At 39.2% G+C, this 17523-nt stretch overlaps 2 protein-coding genes across 3 annotated transcripts in view; both read left to right on the top strand.

The window, feature by feature from the left end:
- ash1l (ash1 (absent, small, or homeotic)-like (Drosophila)) overlaps nucleotides 1-7486 on the top strand; it is a 33321-nt gene extending 25835 nt beyond the window's left edge. The window contains exons 23-27 of the mRNA XM_084918700.1: nucleotides 245-383; nucleotides 526-698; nucleotides 891-1057; nucleotides 1692-2139; nucleotides 4861-7486. Coding sequence (XP_084774826.1) covers nucleotides 245-383; nucleotides 526-698; nucleotides 891-1057; nucleotides 1692-2139; nucleotides 4861-4952 — 1019 coding nt within the window. The 3' untranslated portion in view covers nucleotides 4953-7486. The remainder of the gene's footprint in view (nucleotides 1-244; nucleotides 384-525; nucleotides 699-890; nucleotides 1058-1691; nucleotides 2140-4860) is intronic.
- Nucleotides 7487-7852: 366 nt separating this feature from the next.
- On the top strand, nucleotides 7853-17117 carry lrrc71 (leucine rich repeat containing 71). 2 transcript variants are annotated; one of them, XM_084918702.1, is made up of 17 exons: nucleotides 7853-8368; nucleotides 10136-10174; nucleotides 10256-10387; nucleotides 11095-11193; nucleotides 11426-11501; nucleotides 11612-11686; nucleotides 11846-11914; nucleotides 13809-13968; nucleotides 14061-14144; nucleotides 14284-14358; nucleotides 14480-14575; nucleotides 14656-14719; nucleotides 14809-14879; nucleotides 14977-15003; nucleotides 15083-15191; nucleotides 15439-15536; nucleotides 16246-17117. In XM_084918702.1, the coding sequence occupies exons 1-17, from the start codon at nucleotides 8305-8307 to the stop codon at nucleotides 16354-16356; spliced, it is 1449 nt and encodes a 482-aa protein (XP_084774828.1). In that variant the 5' UTR covers nucleotides 7853-8304; the 3' UTR covers nucleotides 16357-17117. The 2 variants fall into 2 exon arrangements, with proteins under 2 accessions (XP_084774828.1, XP_084774829.1); XM_084918703.1 differs by having other exon boundaries at nucleotides 7856-8368; nucleotides 10256-10378.
- The last annotated feature ends 406 nt before the right edge of the window (nucleotides 17118-17523 follow it).

Here is a 17523-nt window from a genome sequence, read left to right as displayed (position 1 = left end):
AGGCTGAGTTGTTCTTTAAGGTTTGTTTTTGTCGATTATTTTATTGCAAATGCCATAATGTATTATTGCAACTTATCAATAGAAAATTGCTTAAAAAAGTTTCTCTAACTTCTCTGCAAACTTTAGACATACAAGAGATCTGCAGCAGAGAGAGTCTGATATTCTAGGTGACTTAAGTGGTCAGATTCTTGTGAGACATATTATTGTAGATAAGTAACTGATCTCTGTGTTTGTTTGTGTGCAGGTGACTGTGTGTATCTGATGAGAGACAGCAGACGCTCACCTGAGGGTCAGCCTGTCAGACAGTCTTACCGTCTCTTGTCTCACATCAACCGAGACAAACTCGACATCTTCCGAATTGAGAAGCTGTGGAAGAACGAAAAGTAAGTTCATTACCTACACCGCTGTGAGCAGGCAGGGAGAATAACTCTGTGTGTGTGTGTGTGTGTGTGTGTGTGTGTGTGTGTGTGTGTGTGTGTGTGTTTCATTATTGTTCTAATGAAACTGTCCACTCACACTCTAAAGGGGTGAGCGATTTGCCTTTGGCCACCACTACTTCCGTCCTCACGAGACACACCATTCTCCATCGCGGCGATTCTACCAGAACGAGTTATTCCGCATGCCGCTCTATGAGATCATCCCCCTGGAGGCGGTGGTGGGAACCTGCTGTGTTCTCGACCTTTATACTTACTGCAAAGGTAAAAATGCACAAATGAACCCAAATATGTTAGCTGAACTGCTAGAACCATGTTGGAATTTGGTTAATATTCCCATTAAGTTTTGATAGACATACGCTACAGGAAAATGCATAGGCATGTGCTCACTTGAATGTTTTATTCCTGCTCAAATACATCACGTCCCTGCTAATTCAGTGTGCATTCTTCTTAAAGGACGGCCAAAGGGTGTGAAAGAGCAGGATGTGTACATCTGTGATTACCGCTTGGACAAGTCGGCCCATCTGTTCTACAAGATCCATCGCAACCGTTTTCCGGTCTGCACCAAGCCATATGCCTTCAACCACTTCCCCAAGCGGCTCACGCCCAAAAGAGACTTCTCGGTGAGAGCGACAGGACTGCTGAGCCGGGATCTGTTACTGATTTACAAACACTAGAAAATGTGTTGAGAATGGAAGTCATGTTTTAGCTGGGGTCTCTTTTTTTTTTTCTTTCTCTGTGTTTTAGCAACCAAAGCTTATAAAATTGGGTCACACAAGAAATAATTTTAAAAAACCACATTCACACAGAGTTAATGTAGTGTTGTATGCACCATACTAATAGTTTATATTTGTTGTAGTGTTAGCTTTTGTTATGATGACAGCTGTCAGATTTGTATGATTTTAGAACTTGATACAGTACAGTCTCATGGAACAGATGCACCGAAAGCCTCCTCCAGCCAAGTCTGCTTGTGTTGAAAAACCAAGTTAACAGAATCCAGAACTTGTATTTTCTTTTTTTTTCTTTCTTTAAAAAAAAAAAAATACAAAAAGGGATATCCTTGTCAGCACTTACCTTTTGGCCTCAAGGTTTTAATTACTTCTTATTTTGTACTCGTGGAGGGTAACTTGGATGTTAGTCAGGGTGGACTTTCCCTAAGTGTTTTTTTTTTTTTTTTTTTAATCTCTACATTTTAAAACCCTATCTACTTGAAACGCACGTGCTTTATGTTAAATTTCATTTTTGGCTTTCTTGCAGCCTCATTATGTTCCTGACAACTACAAGAGGAACGGCGGCCGATCAGCCTGGAAAAGCGAACGACCCAAAGAAGCTGGAGGCTGTGAGGACGATGCCTCTTCCTGCGACCGGGGTGAAGATTTCCCACCTGAGGGAGAAGATGGAAGAGGAGTGGAAGACGACATGGACATGGCTTCAGAAGATTCCGCACTTCTTTCAGCCAAGCCTAGAAGACCAGAACGGGAAAGGGAGACAGGAGAAGAGGAGGACGAGGAGGATGGACAGGAAGCCGATGAGCGCAAGGGGCTGGAGGAACGTTCAGCCGAGAGGATTGGAGAGTTGCTTGAAGTTCCATCATCCTCGACTTCATCGCCACTACACCACCCAGCTCTGGGCAGGAGGGAGGCCCAGCGGGAACGACTGAACAAGATCCTGCTGGATCTGCTGCACAGAACACCCAGCAAGAACGGTGAGGGACTGGGAACAAAGGAGGGGGGTAGGTCAACAGATAAATGAGGGTTAAAATTTAAGGTCACTTTGCTGTGACGCGTCATTTGAACGTGTTGGATCATTTTTTTAAAACTACTACTATTTCTGAAAGAATAAGCTTGAAGTTGGGGCAATCTGTCCATAAGAAGCATAGGATGAAGAGGAGATCATATTTATGTTCTATTTTATGTCACCTAAAAATATCAAAATTTAGACCAACGCTTCAAGGAGAATTCCCATTTACCTCAACCTGGCAAATTTACCATTAATATGGCTGTAGTGGCTTGAAGGGTCATGCTCACTTTGCGATCATCACCTTTTTTTAAAGTTTTTAATCTGAACAGCATTTATTTGGGCGACAAGCATGAACTGCCTACAGTTTACCACAAAAGATAATTTTTTATTTATTTTTTTTTTACATCAATTAATTTTAATCATTTTTCAGTCTGACCGAATGTTGCCTGGAACGGGCATTGTACTAACCGCATTAGGAATCTTCATTCTGGGATACTTGCCGACTGACCAAATCACTGGCATACTCATCATCACACGTGTGTAGCTGACTTACACTGTGTTTATACTGTCTTCTGAGGAGAGTTGGCAGTTAAATGCAATGGCGGATTTACCCCATGGACCATTTTGAGGGCGAGAGGCTGTATCAGCTCGCTTGTCAGTATTGATTTTACCCAGAGTAAGCAGATGGATGAGGAGCTTAAACGTAAAGAAGGAAAGACAGTACTCTGAAGATGGTGGCAGAGGCAACCTACCTCGGGAAACCGGTGGTGTTCCTGTCCTCACTGCTCTGCTAATGCCGACTGCTGCAAAGAAGGGGGCCTTTGAATGTCTCAATGTGTCGAGCTGTGGAATTACAATTCATGAATTGAAAGCTTTGAAAACATTGCCATCCCCGAGATGGTGTTTCATCAACAAAAGACCAAGACTGGCCGGACTGAACTCTCAGCTTCCCATTTGGCAAGTAAGTAAAACGTCATTTCATGCGCTGGATTATTACACGTTACCCACTACAATACATTTGATAACCCGTGATATAGAAATACAGCCAAGTTTTGTGTTTACTGTCGGTCGGACTCAAAGACAAAATTAGTGATTCTAGTTGCCCAGATAAATGCTGTTCACATTTCCTCCAGTCTTTACAAGAGAGGACAAGTTGCAAAGTTGGCATGACACTTGAGGCCACATTAATGGGTTAAATAAGTTACAATATACCGGAGTTCCCTTTTAACACTTCATCTCACTTACTAATCTTAGCCTAACGTGAAAGATCCCCACTTCAAGACCATGAGAGGGTTGTTGCGGCGTAAAAAACCTTACACATCATATATCGGATCTGTCTGCTGTGACAACCCCTTGCAAATAAAGTAGAAGCTGAAAGAAGCTTTTATTTAAGTCACAATGGGGAATTGCCCAGGTTATGCTCATTTCCTAATGATTTGTCAGTCACAAGTTGTTAGCCAGTGAGCATCCAGTTTTACATTCAGATCCACCCCAGGCTCGTTACATCATACTTTAAAACACCAACATGGATATATGGTGAAAATACTCAGCTTGAGGCCTCATAACATCACTTAACAAACTGATTGATGATGTCACAGTGACTATGTCCATCTTTTATAAAGTCATTAATTACGCTACTTGATACATTGTATCATTACCAAAGAAACATTGTAATCTAATTGCAGTTAACAGTATAATGATATGCAGCCATATCAGCACAAATGTCTGTGCTCTTGCAGTTTCTTGTTGTTTTACAGTAAATTTGAAGTAATGTACATTCTGCTCTGCCATGTTTGTCCTCTCTCCCACTTGGACTAAGCTCAGGCAGGTGGGTTGTACATGAACTATAAAAAGGCAGATTATTTTTTGGGTTTTTCTCAAGAATTTATGTAATGCTTGTGAAACCCAACTATTTGGCTTATAGATGTAATTTTTTTCTGATAAGATAAGACAAACATTATTTATCCAAAAAAAGGGAAATTCCTGTTACAGCAGCCAAAACATTAAACACACCCTGTAGTGGTTGCTAGTTTAGCCTACTGGGTTTAGCAAGTGATCCATATGCTGCAAGGCTAATGCAGAGGCCAGCGTTTGAGCCAGCGTTACTGCCCCCCCCCTCCCCCCTCCACCCCCGAAAAACAAAAAAAACAAAAGCTCAACGGGAATAAATGAAATATGACCAAAGAAAAACCTCAGTATGTTTAAAAACTCCGCAAAAGAAGGAGCTGAAATAGAAACAGATTAACTAAGCACCACAATAAATAGAACTCTAAATACAATAAATACTGATACTGTGGTATGAGGTCTTACCTGAGTTAAGAACATTACCTTACTACAAACAAATGATTAACATGTTAAAGCCAGTATCTATCCCATCGATGTCTAAGCCAAGGTACCAAAGCCATATTTGGTGGATACAGACTAGTAATCCATTACCAGTGTTAAATGAATGAGCTGCCTTAAGCGACCCTGGGAATTATTATTTTATGTGTACAACAACATCAGACTTAATTTTTATTGCTTATTAACTGTTTAACAGATTATACTTGAAGCATTTTTGCTTTAAAGTAACTTGCCTCCATGCGGCTGATTTTTTTTATTATTTTTTTATCTTTAATGTGATTGCCCTGTGTCATCTATTTGTGTCCAAGCTGCTAATTTTCTCTCTCCTTCCAACTTTCTCCAGCCATTGATGTCACTTATCTCCTTGAGGAAGGCGCAGGGCGGCGCCTGCGGCGGCGGGCGCTCGGATTCAGCGATTTTGTAGGCAGAAAATAATGTTTCTACGTGCCTGTCAAGCACACTGCCTTTCACTGTCATGAGCAAGGGGCAGAAAATGGAGAGACAGCAAGAAGGGAAATGAGCATTGTTGGTTTTCCAGCCATTAAGGACCACAATGCATCCCTGGGGGCCTCTTCCAGTTTACCTCTTCCAAGACTGTCGTCTCAGCTCTGAGAGGGGTAGAGGGTGTTTGGAAGCACTGACTTCAGGAGCTCTTCAGGAGCTCTCAAGGAGCACAAAGAGAGAGCTGACCCAGGCTTCTTGCTTATTTAAGTAGTATGATGCAAAAACTTTCTTTTTAAAAAAAGAAAAAAAAAGAAAAGAAAAATAAAACAAACATAGGAGTTGTAACCCATGCACTTAAATGCATCGAACATTGAAAACATGGGTAGATGAATTCCACTAGCAAGCATCTGTAATGAAATAAGTGGTACTGAATAAGGATGGATAGAGGGGGAGGGATGGATTAATGATTCAGTCTGTGGGGGGGGTATGAGTTCTGGAGAATTGTTCCCCCTAGTGGAACCTAGCTGCAATGAAACAAATGTAATGGATGAGAGAAGAACTGCCCAGGGGCTGTGGGGTGGGGTAGGAATGGCATAGGGGAAATGTAAAGTTGAGCGGTGTGCTCAGATGCTGCTCATGAGAAAGAGAGAACAAGGGTGGTGAACTGCACTTTTGGTACCATGGATATTGTGAAGCTCTCTGTAATGTATCTATAATGAAAACACACTAACACTCTCACAGTATTGGATGATGCAGTCTGGAAGAAAAAAAAAAAAGAAGCAAGTCTATTATCTTTTTCCTGTTATAGTGTAGTAACTCATTTAGGAACAGAAGAGGCCTGTGGTGTGTTTGTTTTATTAGAGTAAAGGGAGAGGGTTTGGGAAGATGGAGCGTGCGCGCTTTTGTCAGTAAAAGTGTCTTGGTTTTTTTTTTAATCGTCTCGTGAGGCAGTCCGCTTCGCCCCTCTTTTTTTTTTTTTTTTTTTTTTTTTTTTGTGAAGTAAAACATAATTCACCAGCTTAACTAAATCAGGCGGGGAGGGTGGGTCAGGGGTGGGGTGGGAAGAGGGGGGAACACTGGCTCCAACTGTAACGCCTTACACAGCCGTGCGCTCCGACTGCCTTGCGTGTGCGAGTGTGTGCGCGTGGATACGCGTTTTATTTTGTGTGTGCACTCTGCCAGAATTTCATGAAAATATACCTTTTTAAAAAAATCAAAAAAAAAATCAAGGGCTCGATGGCAATTAACAGTTTTAAGAAAACTATGGAAAAAACAATACTTAACATGAAATGTATCGTGATGGTCATATTTTCTTATATTCTGTGAGACTGGGGGGAGGTGTATACTGTATATTGGGAACTGGGGAGGGTTTTTTTTTTTTTTTTGTCTTTAAACTATGTTTCCTGGTTGCCATGGAGAATGTTTTCGAAAGAAATTGTGATATTTGATGAGATTCCTTTTTTGTTTTCTTCCCCCAAATGCCTCTGTTTAAAAGGGACAGCCTGCAATGTCCCGGTGCGTTAAACTGACAGAGATGTGACGAGAATGAGACACTGACAGAGAGAGGAGAGGGATCAGGAAGTTGTACAGTGCCAAGTTATGTAAATATACACACTTTACATTGAGGAGTGTCTCCAAAAGCAATATCTTGAAAATGGATTTTGTTTATTATTGTACTGTACAGGACTCAGCCCTAAATGTATTATGATTATTATAATAATAATATTATAATTTCTTCCGTTTGTATGACTATACTGAAGACACTTAAGCTCGGAGGAAAAAGATTTTTGTTTTTGTATTGTTTTTTCTTTTTAATGTCCAAGAAATCTCACCACCAACTGTCCTGACGACATTAAAAAAAGTAAGCTGAAGTTTCGTTGCCTATAAATGAAATTCACCTATGTACTGCATGAGCGAGAAGAATGTCAAACGGACACAGAAGGCATTGGGACATGACAGTGACTTGGCAGCGACCTCTTTGTCGCTGAACATTGTTAATATTACTTTTGAAGGAGAACTGCGCTCCTTGTTTTTTGCTGCAAAGTGTTGAACACTAAAAAAACAAACCAACATAAAAATGTTAAGATATTTTTAAACGGTGACAGAAAGAAAAAGTTTTAAAAAATAAATAAAAAAAGCTGTCAGCCCAATATTATGTTATTTTGGGTTTTTTTGCTTTGTTTTTTTTCTTTCAAATAGGAAAATGGTTCTGTTTTGTGATAGCAGTCATTGTATGATGCTTGTACTTGTATTTGTGTGTTTTTTGTGCGATTTGTTTAGTTATTTTTAGACAATCACAAAATAAGATGCAAGCATTGTAAATGGCAGACTGGCGGACATTTTGTGATGTGTACAGTTTGTCAAAAAAAAAGAAAAAAAACTTCTTCCACTCGTTTAAAGTTTGTAATTATGATTCTTAAGTCATGAAAAATGCTGTTGGTTTTTACTTTTTGTTTTATATTTGTTTTTGTTTTTTGTTTTTTTGTTTGTTTTTTTAATAAAAGCACTACATTATTGTGAATATACTTCATGGTGGTCTCCTTTGAAAACCCCTCATATACTTCACAAACACACATTTACAAAAAGAATTATAAATACCCAATATAGATACTGTTGTTCAGCCAAAACATTAAATACAAACCCTACCAAAATGGCTTGAATAAAACCAAAAGGCCTAATAAGCTCAAAATTAACCAAAAGTAGCTAAATTAAATAGAAAATAGTGAATACAGTGAGGTCAGTGAGTAAAAATGTAGATATAATCCTGTAAGGCGCTTGAAAATTTATGGAAATTTAACCAAATATGAAAAACTATAGTGCTAGGACATGGTGAAGATTTACATATATATTTAAGAAAAAGTCTTCCTTGTGGAAGGCTCTCTCAGCACTCCTGATCCACTTTAAAGAGAAAAAAAAATTACATACGTGAGACAGATTATTTATGTAATTTAAGTATGTTTTCTGGACCTCAAAAACTCACAAACTCATGTATCAAGTACGACAGACTTGTCAAGAAGTAAACGAGTCCTTCTCTCAGCTCTCGCGATAGAACAGTAGTTGACAATAGACGAGTTAAACAACGTTTTCGTTATCGCTGTTACCGACTTTAGGGCCATACATACTATAATATTTTCACTTAAATATTTATGAATTATACTTTTCCAGTACACTAAGAGCCAAAGGTTGAAGAACCAAGAACTTAAATCTCGCGATACAACTTGAGTATCCATAGTAACGCCCAAAACGCCCTAACGGCTCACAACGGCGTTATTAAACTCTCTGAAACGATATCGTCTTTAACGCTTTTAGCTGTGTGACTGTAATTGTGGTTTCAGGCGCAACCATGTCTAGAAAGAAAGACCCGAAAGATAAAACCAGCGCTCAAGACGAGGCCTGGAAAAGCGCAGGTTAGCCTGTTTTTTTTTTGTTTTTTTTTTATCGAAGAATGGCAGCGCCTTTTTACTTGGACTGCTACTTAACCGTAGCTGTAATTTAAATTTTTGCCACATTATCTGAAAAAATATGTTGTTACTTTAAGCATTTGTACAACTTAGAATTTAACTTTTATTTCAATATGTAACGTTATTTGAAAATACCTGTTTTATATACTCATTCAAATTACGGTTGGGGTCAGAGGTTTGTATATCATGCGCTTGAATCTCATGGCAAGTTAGGGCTTCAAATAATTATTTATTTGAACTATTATTTTTCCAGGGTGGAATGATTGTACAACATACATCTTTAATGACTTTAACAAAACAAGTTGCACAAGATAGAACTTATTTAGGATTTTCTCTTGTCCACATAGAGTCAAGAATTTACCTACAGGTTCACTAAAATGCACCTCCGCCTAATATGTGGTTAAATGTCTCTTAGCAAGTTTATACTCCAGATACTGTTTTTTTTAAGCCATCTACAAGCTTCTGGAATAATTTTGGCTGGATATTTAACCACTTTTCTTGGGATATGTGGTACAGTTCATTTAATTTGGTTGATTTACTGCCACAGACCCAGCTTTTAGAGTAGGGGCTTGTTTCTTCGTTGGCATCCTCTCAATCCATTGCGATGTGAAACTGGCTTCCATGTGTACAGTGACACTGGTGTTCCAGCATTTTCCAGTTCATGGCAGACTTGAACCTAGGTGGTTTGTGGGTTATTCCTGAACATTCTTGGCAAAGTGGTGACACATCACATTTTTACTTAAATAAAACTGTGTTGGAATCTGCAGCTGTATAGAAATGGCCCAAAGAGATCTTCCCACCTTGTGAAAATCATCAGTTCTCTTTCTTAGATCTTCACTGAGTTCCATAGACCTATTTGCATTGTTCTGAGCATTAGTCAATCTAATGAGTGCTGTCAAACGAGTCCTTTTTATGCTGGCAAAGAGAAACGATCAGTTGTACTTATTCATGATCACTAACGAGAAGTTAATACGCCTTGGTTGTATTCAAATTTAAAAGACATTGTAGACCCTTCAGCACCACTTATGAAAAGATTTAAGGGAGTGTATGTATATATTTTGACCCTGTGTTGATTAGAGAAAATCCAAAATGAATTCAAACTTGTGGAGCCGGTGCTTGTTTTTGAAAAGCTATTAAAGATGTGTGGTGTACAATGATTTCACCCTGGAAAAAGAAAAGTTCAAAGAAATTATTAAAAGGTCCAAAGTTAACATGACATTCATGCCCATGATTAGCGTATGTGAACGTCTGACCAAAACTGTACTTTATATACTACTTTCTCATGTCAGCTTATTTTCATTATGGCAAACCTTTTTTGAAAAAAGCAAATTAGTAAATACAGGATTATTTTTTCCCCTGAAAAATGGAGCACATGATTAAAAAAAAAAGTTCTTAAAATAAATAAAGTAAGACTTCAAGTTATGTGATCTCATTTTAGGTTTATTTTGAAACAGCTGCAGCAGATAATCAAAGCAATCATAACAAGTACACAATAACATGTTTGTTCATCATGAGGTTTTAGTAACATAAGTTTTCCTGTCTGCAGTCTCTCAAGTAGCACTGATTTCAGTATAGCTGTCTGTGGTAATCTAACACCACACATTATATAGAGATATGATTGACAGTGAAAACGTTTCATGCAATCAAAGTGAAAGTTTTTGATGTTTGCTTTGTGAGTTGCTATGTCAAGACTCTAGGCCTTTCTGTTTACAGGACCGACTCCAAATGAAACACTTCCTGTTCAGACCTTCGGTAAGCATAAATATGAAGCTCTTCTACTTAGTGTGGTTGTGGTGATAGCTGAGATTTGCACTTATCCCCATTGCCCTACAGATGAATATCAGTGCACAGGAAATGCAGAGACTGACTTCCCTGCGCTGTGTGCTCTACTGAACGTGAAGGATATCCCAGCTGTTATTGCCAAGTTCCCAGCCTCCTCCGCCAGTCAAACTGAAGGTGTCACCAGTAAACAAGAGATGGTTCTGCTTTGAGTAGTATCACACTGACAGAGAAACAGAAAATAAAACAAAAAAAAAAAAAAATCTGTGATAATTGTGACAATTAGAGCAAGAAGGATCATGGGAATGTGTTCATGTTTTTGAATACTATATGCTTTGATTTGAATGTATTTTCCACACATTACCAACATGTAGCGTTTTGAGGTGAACTATGGCTAACAGACCTAGCGTAGAAAAATATACTACTGGAGAGGCAGAGACTTAAAGCCCATATTGATGATAAAAATGTGTCAATTAATGGGAATGTATTGGCATCAGTAATCTAAACATTTGGAATGTTTCTGCACAAAATAATAAAACCTCTTGAGACCCAAGATCTTGTTTGGCATGCAGGAGATGGAGCAGGTTGAGCAGGACAAAAGGTGCAGGGTCTCAGGAGGTTAAACATTACACATCTACAAACACAAAGAGACATGGAAGTAAGCATGACCATGACTGCTTCACTGGAATTTGTTGTTACAGAGTCACCAGGTTGTCTGTATCTCTTAGATTTCAGTCACACAGATATTGTAAAATATTTTACCAACCGTTGCAGTATTATTGTGGTCAGCATTATTTTGAATTACTCCTTGATGCTCATTCCTACAGTATAAACAGTAAATATAATTTATATGATCTCAGACTCTCTTACTAATAATAATTTTCCTCCTAAAGATTACCAGTTACAGACGAGTGATGCTTTTTTCTGCTCAAAGCCCTGCCTAACACTGGAGCTGGAGAGTAAAGACAGAGCCAGGAGCATGAAGGTTTCTGGTAAGAGGAAAAGAAGGCGAGGGTTTGTAACTGTACTTGGCATTAATTCAACATTTAAAGAATTTGAGTTTCTGAGTCTGTAGTTATCACTGGTTACCTGCAGTCATATCATTCTATGTTGTGTGTAATGTCAGAGTTCGAAAGACATCATTGGATCTTGTTAATTGAGGAGCTCATATTATTGTTTGAAGCATGTGGTGAGAAGATGACTGTATATGTCATGAATGAACAGGATGGAGGGTGAATGAGCAGATTTTCCGAGTGCTACAGAAGATGCTCCCCTCCATGAACCAGCTACAGAGCCTTGGGTGAGTAATGAGGTGCTGCAGGGAGGCACACTCCTGTTACAGCGAACGAGGTTACAGCTGTCACTGTTTTGTTCTTGTTTGTTGGTGTAATCTTGTCCACGGTTGTGCAGGTTTTGGCAGGCGGGACTGACAGATCGCATGGTAGTCGCCCTCATGAACACAATACCGCTGTGCTCCAGCCTCAGGTGAGCAGATACCCACTGTCCCCCAAGCATTTTGCACCACATCACAACAGGTCCAAATGTGTTTTGACTTCATGCCAGGAAATTATGTAGAATAGCAGACAAATTTCGCTTTAGCACTGAGAGTTACTTAAACAGCCCCTCTGATTTGTGTTCACTTAGGGTTGTGGCACTGGAAGGCAATGTTCTTCCACAGCAGGGCTACCACCTTCTTCTCTCTGAGGACAGCGTGTAAGTAGCGTAACAGTCACACATGTAAACATGTTTGTAGTAGCCATTTGTTAAAAATCAGGTTCATAATCAAAACGCCACTGATGCACCGTGATTCATCCCAAGTTCAGGTCGTGCAGTGCATGGAGAAAATGCAGAAGCGCAAAAGCTACATCTCAAACTCTACAGGCCTCAGTTAGCATGTTAAATGTTAACGTTCATGACAGCAACAACATGGCAGCACAGCTTAGGTTTGCAAAGTTATGTCTGAACAAGCCATGAGACTTCTGGAACAAAGTCTTTTGGACAGAACACCAAAGTGTGAAACACAAATGTGACTCCCCTGCTCCCAAGTACGGGTAGTCTGTCGCAGGGTAACACAGAGAGACAGACAACCATTCACACTGCTAACCTAACCCTGGTACCCAGAGAGAACCTACACATAGGGAGAACATGCAAAATCCACACAGAAAGGCCTGGCCAGATGGTGGATTCTAACTTTCTGGTGGACTTTCTTGCTATGCAACAATCCTAGCCACATTACCACAGTCCAAACAGATTTATCTATTACAGAGTGGAAAACACTTGTTCATACAGCACTACTCTCCACAAAAACACACAGCTTAGACTGGTTGGGATGCTCAATACAAAAGTTTTGAGATTGTTTCAAGCTTATGAAGTGGAAATGTTTTGAAACACTGACGCAAAGTATAGAGCTTTGTTTACAATAGTGCAACAGAATAGCATTAAGATGTGACAATAGCAAAAGCCGCCAGTAGGTGTCACTGTGGAGATGGGTGTCAGATTGTTTTTGACAGTTCTGACAAAAACTGCTTCAAATGTTTCACAAAACCTCGCTTTATCCATCACGAGAATTAGAAATCCCTTTGTCAGGTCATAATTTAAAGTCGGCGCTTCTAACCTTCCAATAATTGAAAACACAGAGAAAAAAAACTGAACAGCAGAGAGGAGAGAAAACAATACAAGTGATATAAAATTATGAGCTGGGTCATATTGACTCCACCTTATATCACTCTCCTCCACAAGAAATGCCTGATTTATATGAGATAAGACATCTGCCACAGTGTTATCAGTCTCCTTCAGATGGTGTACTCAGTGTTGAAATCTTGCAGCAATAAGGACCTGCATCATTGTTACTGAGCATTTGAGATATAAGCAGGGGATTGTGGTCATTGTGATCATCAGCGGAGGTGGTGCTGGAACCAAAGTACACCTCAGAATGTTGCATACCCAAAAGTAACGCTAAGGTTTCTTTCTCAGTTGTGTTCTAAATCATTTGGGGTTTCTTGAATTTCTTTGAAAAACAGCACTCTGGATGATGAACACTTCTGTCATCCTCACTCTAATTTACTGTACCTGCACCATAAGCACTGGTGTCACTCTCTAGTTTAAAGTCATGAGCGTAATGCACAGCGGTTTCGGCAGAAACCAGGCATGGTGGTGGAGAGGTGATGATTTGGGCTTATTTTGCAGCCACAGGACATGGGCATCTTGCAGTCATTGAGTAGACCATGAAGTCCTCTGTGTACCAAAATATTCTGGAGTTGCCGTTTATGGTGTTTCTATAAGCTAGTGAATTGTGGCGTGTCGTTATTTTTTCACAGAACTGCATAGAGTCCTCATTTTTTCACTGTACCTGACAACAAAGTCCCCCCAAAAAATAAAATAAAGAAAAATCTTTTTAAAGCAATTTTGACAAGTGAGTAAGAAAATAAGCCAAAAAAAAGCAAAGTAGCTAACAAAAAACATCTACAAAAATGAAACTTTCAACATATTATAATTCTTAAACAACAAATTAATAAATAGCGACCGCAATGTTGGAAAACCCTCTTCCTGTATTTACACACCATTCTGCACACAAGAGCAGTTAATGTCATGTGTTTCTTTGGTCCAGCCTCACTCACTTGTCTCTGAGAAATAACCGGATAGGAGTTGAAGGCGCTCGCCTGATTGGTTCAGCGCTTTCGACAGCCAGGTCTGCCAACAAAAACCTCCTGTCACTCAACCTGGCGTTCAACCGTATATGTGATGCAGGTGCTGCACTTATCGCTCAGGTATAACCCAGAACTGACGGCATATTCCCTGGTTTATGTCCCCTGTGTGACCGCTGAGCTGATGTCTCTGTCTCCGTCCTGTTTTGCCTCAGGGCCTGCGGCTGAATCGTACTTTGCTCTTTCTCTCGCTGTGCAACAATCAGGTTGGAGATGCAGGAGCTGCTCAGCTGGCTGCGGTATCAATTTACATCACAGAGTTTAACTGACAGATAATGCATTTAAATTAGCAGTTAAAATGTCTTAAATCATATTCATCTTATTGCATTATGTAATGTAATTTAATAAGCCTCCAGTGCTTGCTACTCCCCTTTTCAGGTACTTCGTGAGTTTGCCTTAACTCAAGATGAAATAGTGGAGAGGAGGAAGCTGGTTCTGAAAAGAGTGCAAGCTGTAAGACTGGCAGTGTCATTCACTGAACTGACTTTAATAACTAAGTGCTCTGAATAGCACTGCTTTCACAGCACATGTAGTTAAACCGCTTTCAGGTTTATTTTTGATCTGTTTTTTTCAGGCTTTAGTGAAGGATGAGCCTCTCCAAACATTAGCTGGCAGCACCACCTCACTGGGTGGCAACAAAGGAGAAACCACAGGCACTCCTAAAAAAAAGGTTTCGTGTGAAAACTGACTTTTAGCAAATTCTTAAACTAGTGTGTGCTGCAAATCTTGTGCTATTGATTCTTATTACAGGAAGCAACCAGAAAAGACGAGAAACCGGACGCCAACAAAGACAACCAAAAGCCAAACAAGAAAAGTAATCGCTCCTGTCACACCTGAAACACTTGTTCTGTTCTCTGAGAGATGACAGCTGTGTTTATCGTTTATCCCTGACATCTTTTCTAGCCACTGATACAAGAGCGTCTCAGGCTAGAGGTGGAAAGGCAGAGGGCAAAGAGAAGCAACATGCAGAAGAGGTAACGTTTTCTGTTTGCTGAGCATCATGTGGATGCGCAACACAGTATAAAATTTCACTGGTTTCACTTTGTTTTTTTTGTTTTTTTTCCCCTGCAGGATACATCAAATACTTGCCTGAATAAGGTTTGTTTGATGCAACATTTTGTGAAGCAAAAATATAATTCTCAATGATGGCGCTGATCTGACGGTTCTCCGTGAGCAGGCAGAGTTGGTGGATCCAGTGAATCCCCTGCTGCACCCGTCAGTGGATCCCAGGGACGGACAGGTCTTCATGCCCGGAAACACGACTCTTGTCTCCCTCAACCTGGCAGGTCAGCAGCTGTGCTGTATTTATCTGTGCTTCTCAGGAAAGTCAAAGCACAAAATCAAAGTCAAATTTATTTATATAGCACATTTAAAACCACAACTGTTGACCAAAGTGCTGTACATTTAAAATAATCAAAAGAGATAAAAACAACTACTGTTAGATTTGATGGCAGGACTTGTCTTTGACTTCTTGCAAGTGTGGACATGCATTATCAGGACTGAAATAAAGTCTTTTGTTGTGTGTTTGTGTAGGAAACAGAATCACAGAGAAGTCGCTGCCTTTCTTTTTGGCATCACTTCAAGCGCAGGGCGAGGGTGAGGGTGGAGGTCTGCTGCGTCTCTGTCTGCAGGTACGTAGCACTCACAGGGCACTCAAGTTGACACTGTACGAAAAGTATTAGAGCCACATTAAGTTTAAAAAAAAGAAGAAGTTTTTTTTTCTTTTCTTTTGCTTTTTTGGAATTTTTGAGACTAAACGTGACATTTTAATATAAAAGTTGAATTTTGCAAATAAATCAGAAGATGACGTTTTTCTTTGTGTTTTGTGAATAAACTTTAAATGTCAGGAATAAAGTTGGCATTTGAAGGTGAATGTCACCTCTGACTCGCTCGCTTCATGCTCAGAATGCCAAAAATAGCACCTCCTCTCTGATCGCCACAAAAAATTGGACTTATTTTTTGACATTATTCCTAAATGTTAAACTAAAAAACATGATATGGCTCCAAGATCCTCTGCCTCTGTGTGTGGGCGTCTGTGCACAATTCCCATGAACTGCATTTAGACAAAAAAATGACTTTAAAATCGTTCACAGCCGCTGTCATCACATTATTTATATTATATTATGTTTCAGCATTTATTAAAGCCTGTTTTGCTTTATTACATCCTGGCTTTTTATTAATTTTTTTTTATCAACTAATGAAAGACTGAGTCTTTCATTAGTTGTTCCCATTTCATTCCATTTTACCTAAAAATAAGTGCTGATTAATGTGAACATCATTTATTTGCTATATTTGCTATAATTTGCTATAATTTCTGATCTCTCGCTCTCTCTCTCACAGAGAAACATTTTCCCACCAGAAAATGAGCTTTACGTGAAGATAAAGGAAATGATGGCTGCCTTAGATCCAATGAAAAAAAATAACTCTGAAGAGGAGGGACTGGGAGAGTAGAGAGGCTGACAGAACGGGCCTTCACTTTGTCTTATAGCAACACAAATATGTGTATAATTGTATAATAATAATTTCAGCTGTTTAATTATTTGTCAGAATTAATTAAAGAGAATAATATGAGTGAACAGGGCAGCCAATCAGAACTGCGTAGATTAATTGTTTTAGTTAAGTCACCTTACAGTTACCAGCCATCACTCAGGTGACATGCACATTAGGTTTATTGGTGGTTCTAAATTGGTTATGGATAGGTGGACATTGGGAAATGCTAGTGTCTTTGAGTAATACAGATGGTTCTGCTACAGACTGTTTGTCTCCTGGATTTTGATGTTTTTTTCTCCAGGATCTGAACCATTATGGCTTCAGAATAGAGGAAATTTGACTCAAGAGACAAAGATCTAAGTTTTTACCTTAAACTAAATAAATCTGTTTTACCTAAACACTTTTTTATCATCTGACTGCTTGAGTGCAGCACTGTTGTGCCAGTATTTACTTGAATAAAAGCTACTTTTAGCCCTCATTTACAAGGGCTCACCACAGCAGTCACTCCATGCGTGTGATTTGGCAGATTCTTACACTGGATGATCTTCCGGACGTAACCTTAGAGGGATTTATATGATTTGTATCTCCTGGAATCAAACTGTGTAATCCACTATCCTGTAGTGCTGGGCTTTTAATTAATTAATATTCCATTTCGGTCCCATCATCAAACTATTCATTATTTTCCCTAAAAATAAATAAATAAATAAATGTAAAAGTTCCAATTTTGGAGTTACAGCTCTTAATGCTTTTTTGTACTTTACCTTCCACATCTGCTCCAGGTGTTCCTATATTCTTTATTTTCCCCATCATCTTAAATATATAGTCATATTAGTTTGCTTTCATTTTTCTGGTGTCTGCATCCCACAGTTTGACAACCGTTGCCTTGGATACTTCACATTTATGCCTTTTCTGATGCTGAAGGCACATCAGTGGTGTCATTCCCCGAGGTGCCACCAGGGGGCTCTCGAGGAAAATTAAAACATAAACTGACAAAGGTTTAATTATCGTAATTTACACTCAATCAGTCTAATACCTGGAAAATCTATACTATATTTGATTTGATTTGGGAATATCCATAACAAAATTGTACACTATGTTAAAAGCTAAATATTTTTTTTACATATGATC

The sequence above is a fragment of the Perissodus microlepis genome, chromosome 22, assembly GCF_051167445.1.
Source record: "Perissodus microlepis isolate ML-2025 ecotype Zambia chromosome 22, ASM5116744v1, whole genome shotgun sequence".
Taxonomy (NCBI): Eukaryota; Metazoa; Chordata; class Actinopteri; order Cichliformes; family Cichlidae; genus Perissodus; species Perissodus microlepis.
This window is presented reverse-complemented; position numbering and strand designations above follow the sequence as displayed.

Bases quoted from the DNA above. Each gene is read 5' to 3' on its own strand.
- lrrc71 (XM_084918702.1), top strand. From the start codon at position 8,305: ATGTCTAGAAAGAAAGACCCGAAAGATAAAACCAGCGCTCAAGACGAG. The intron at 11,502-11,611 runs GTGAGTAATGAG...ACGGTTGTGCAG, and splicing joins AACCAGCTACAGAGCCTTGG to GTTTTGGCAGGCGGGACTGA. The intron at 14,576-14,655 runs GTTTCGTGTGAA...TTCTTATTACAG, and splicing joins CAGGCACTCCTAAAAAAAAG to GAAGCAACCAGAAAAGACGA.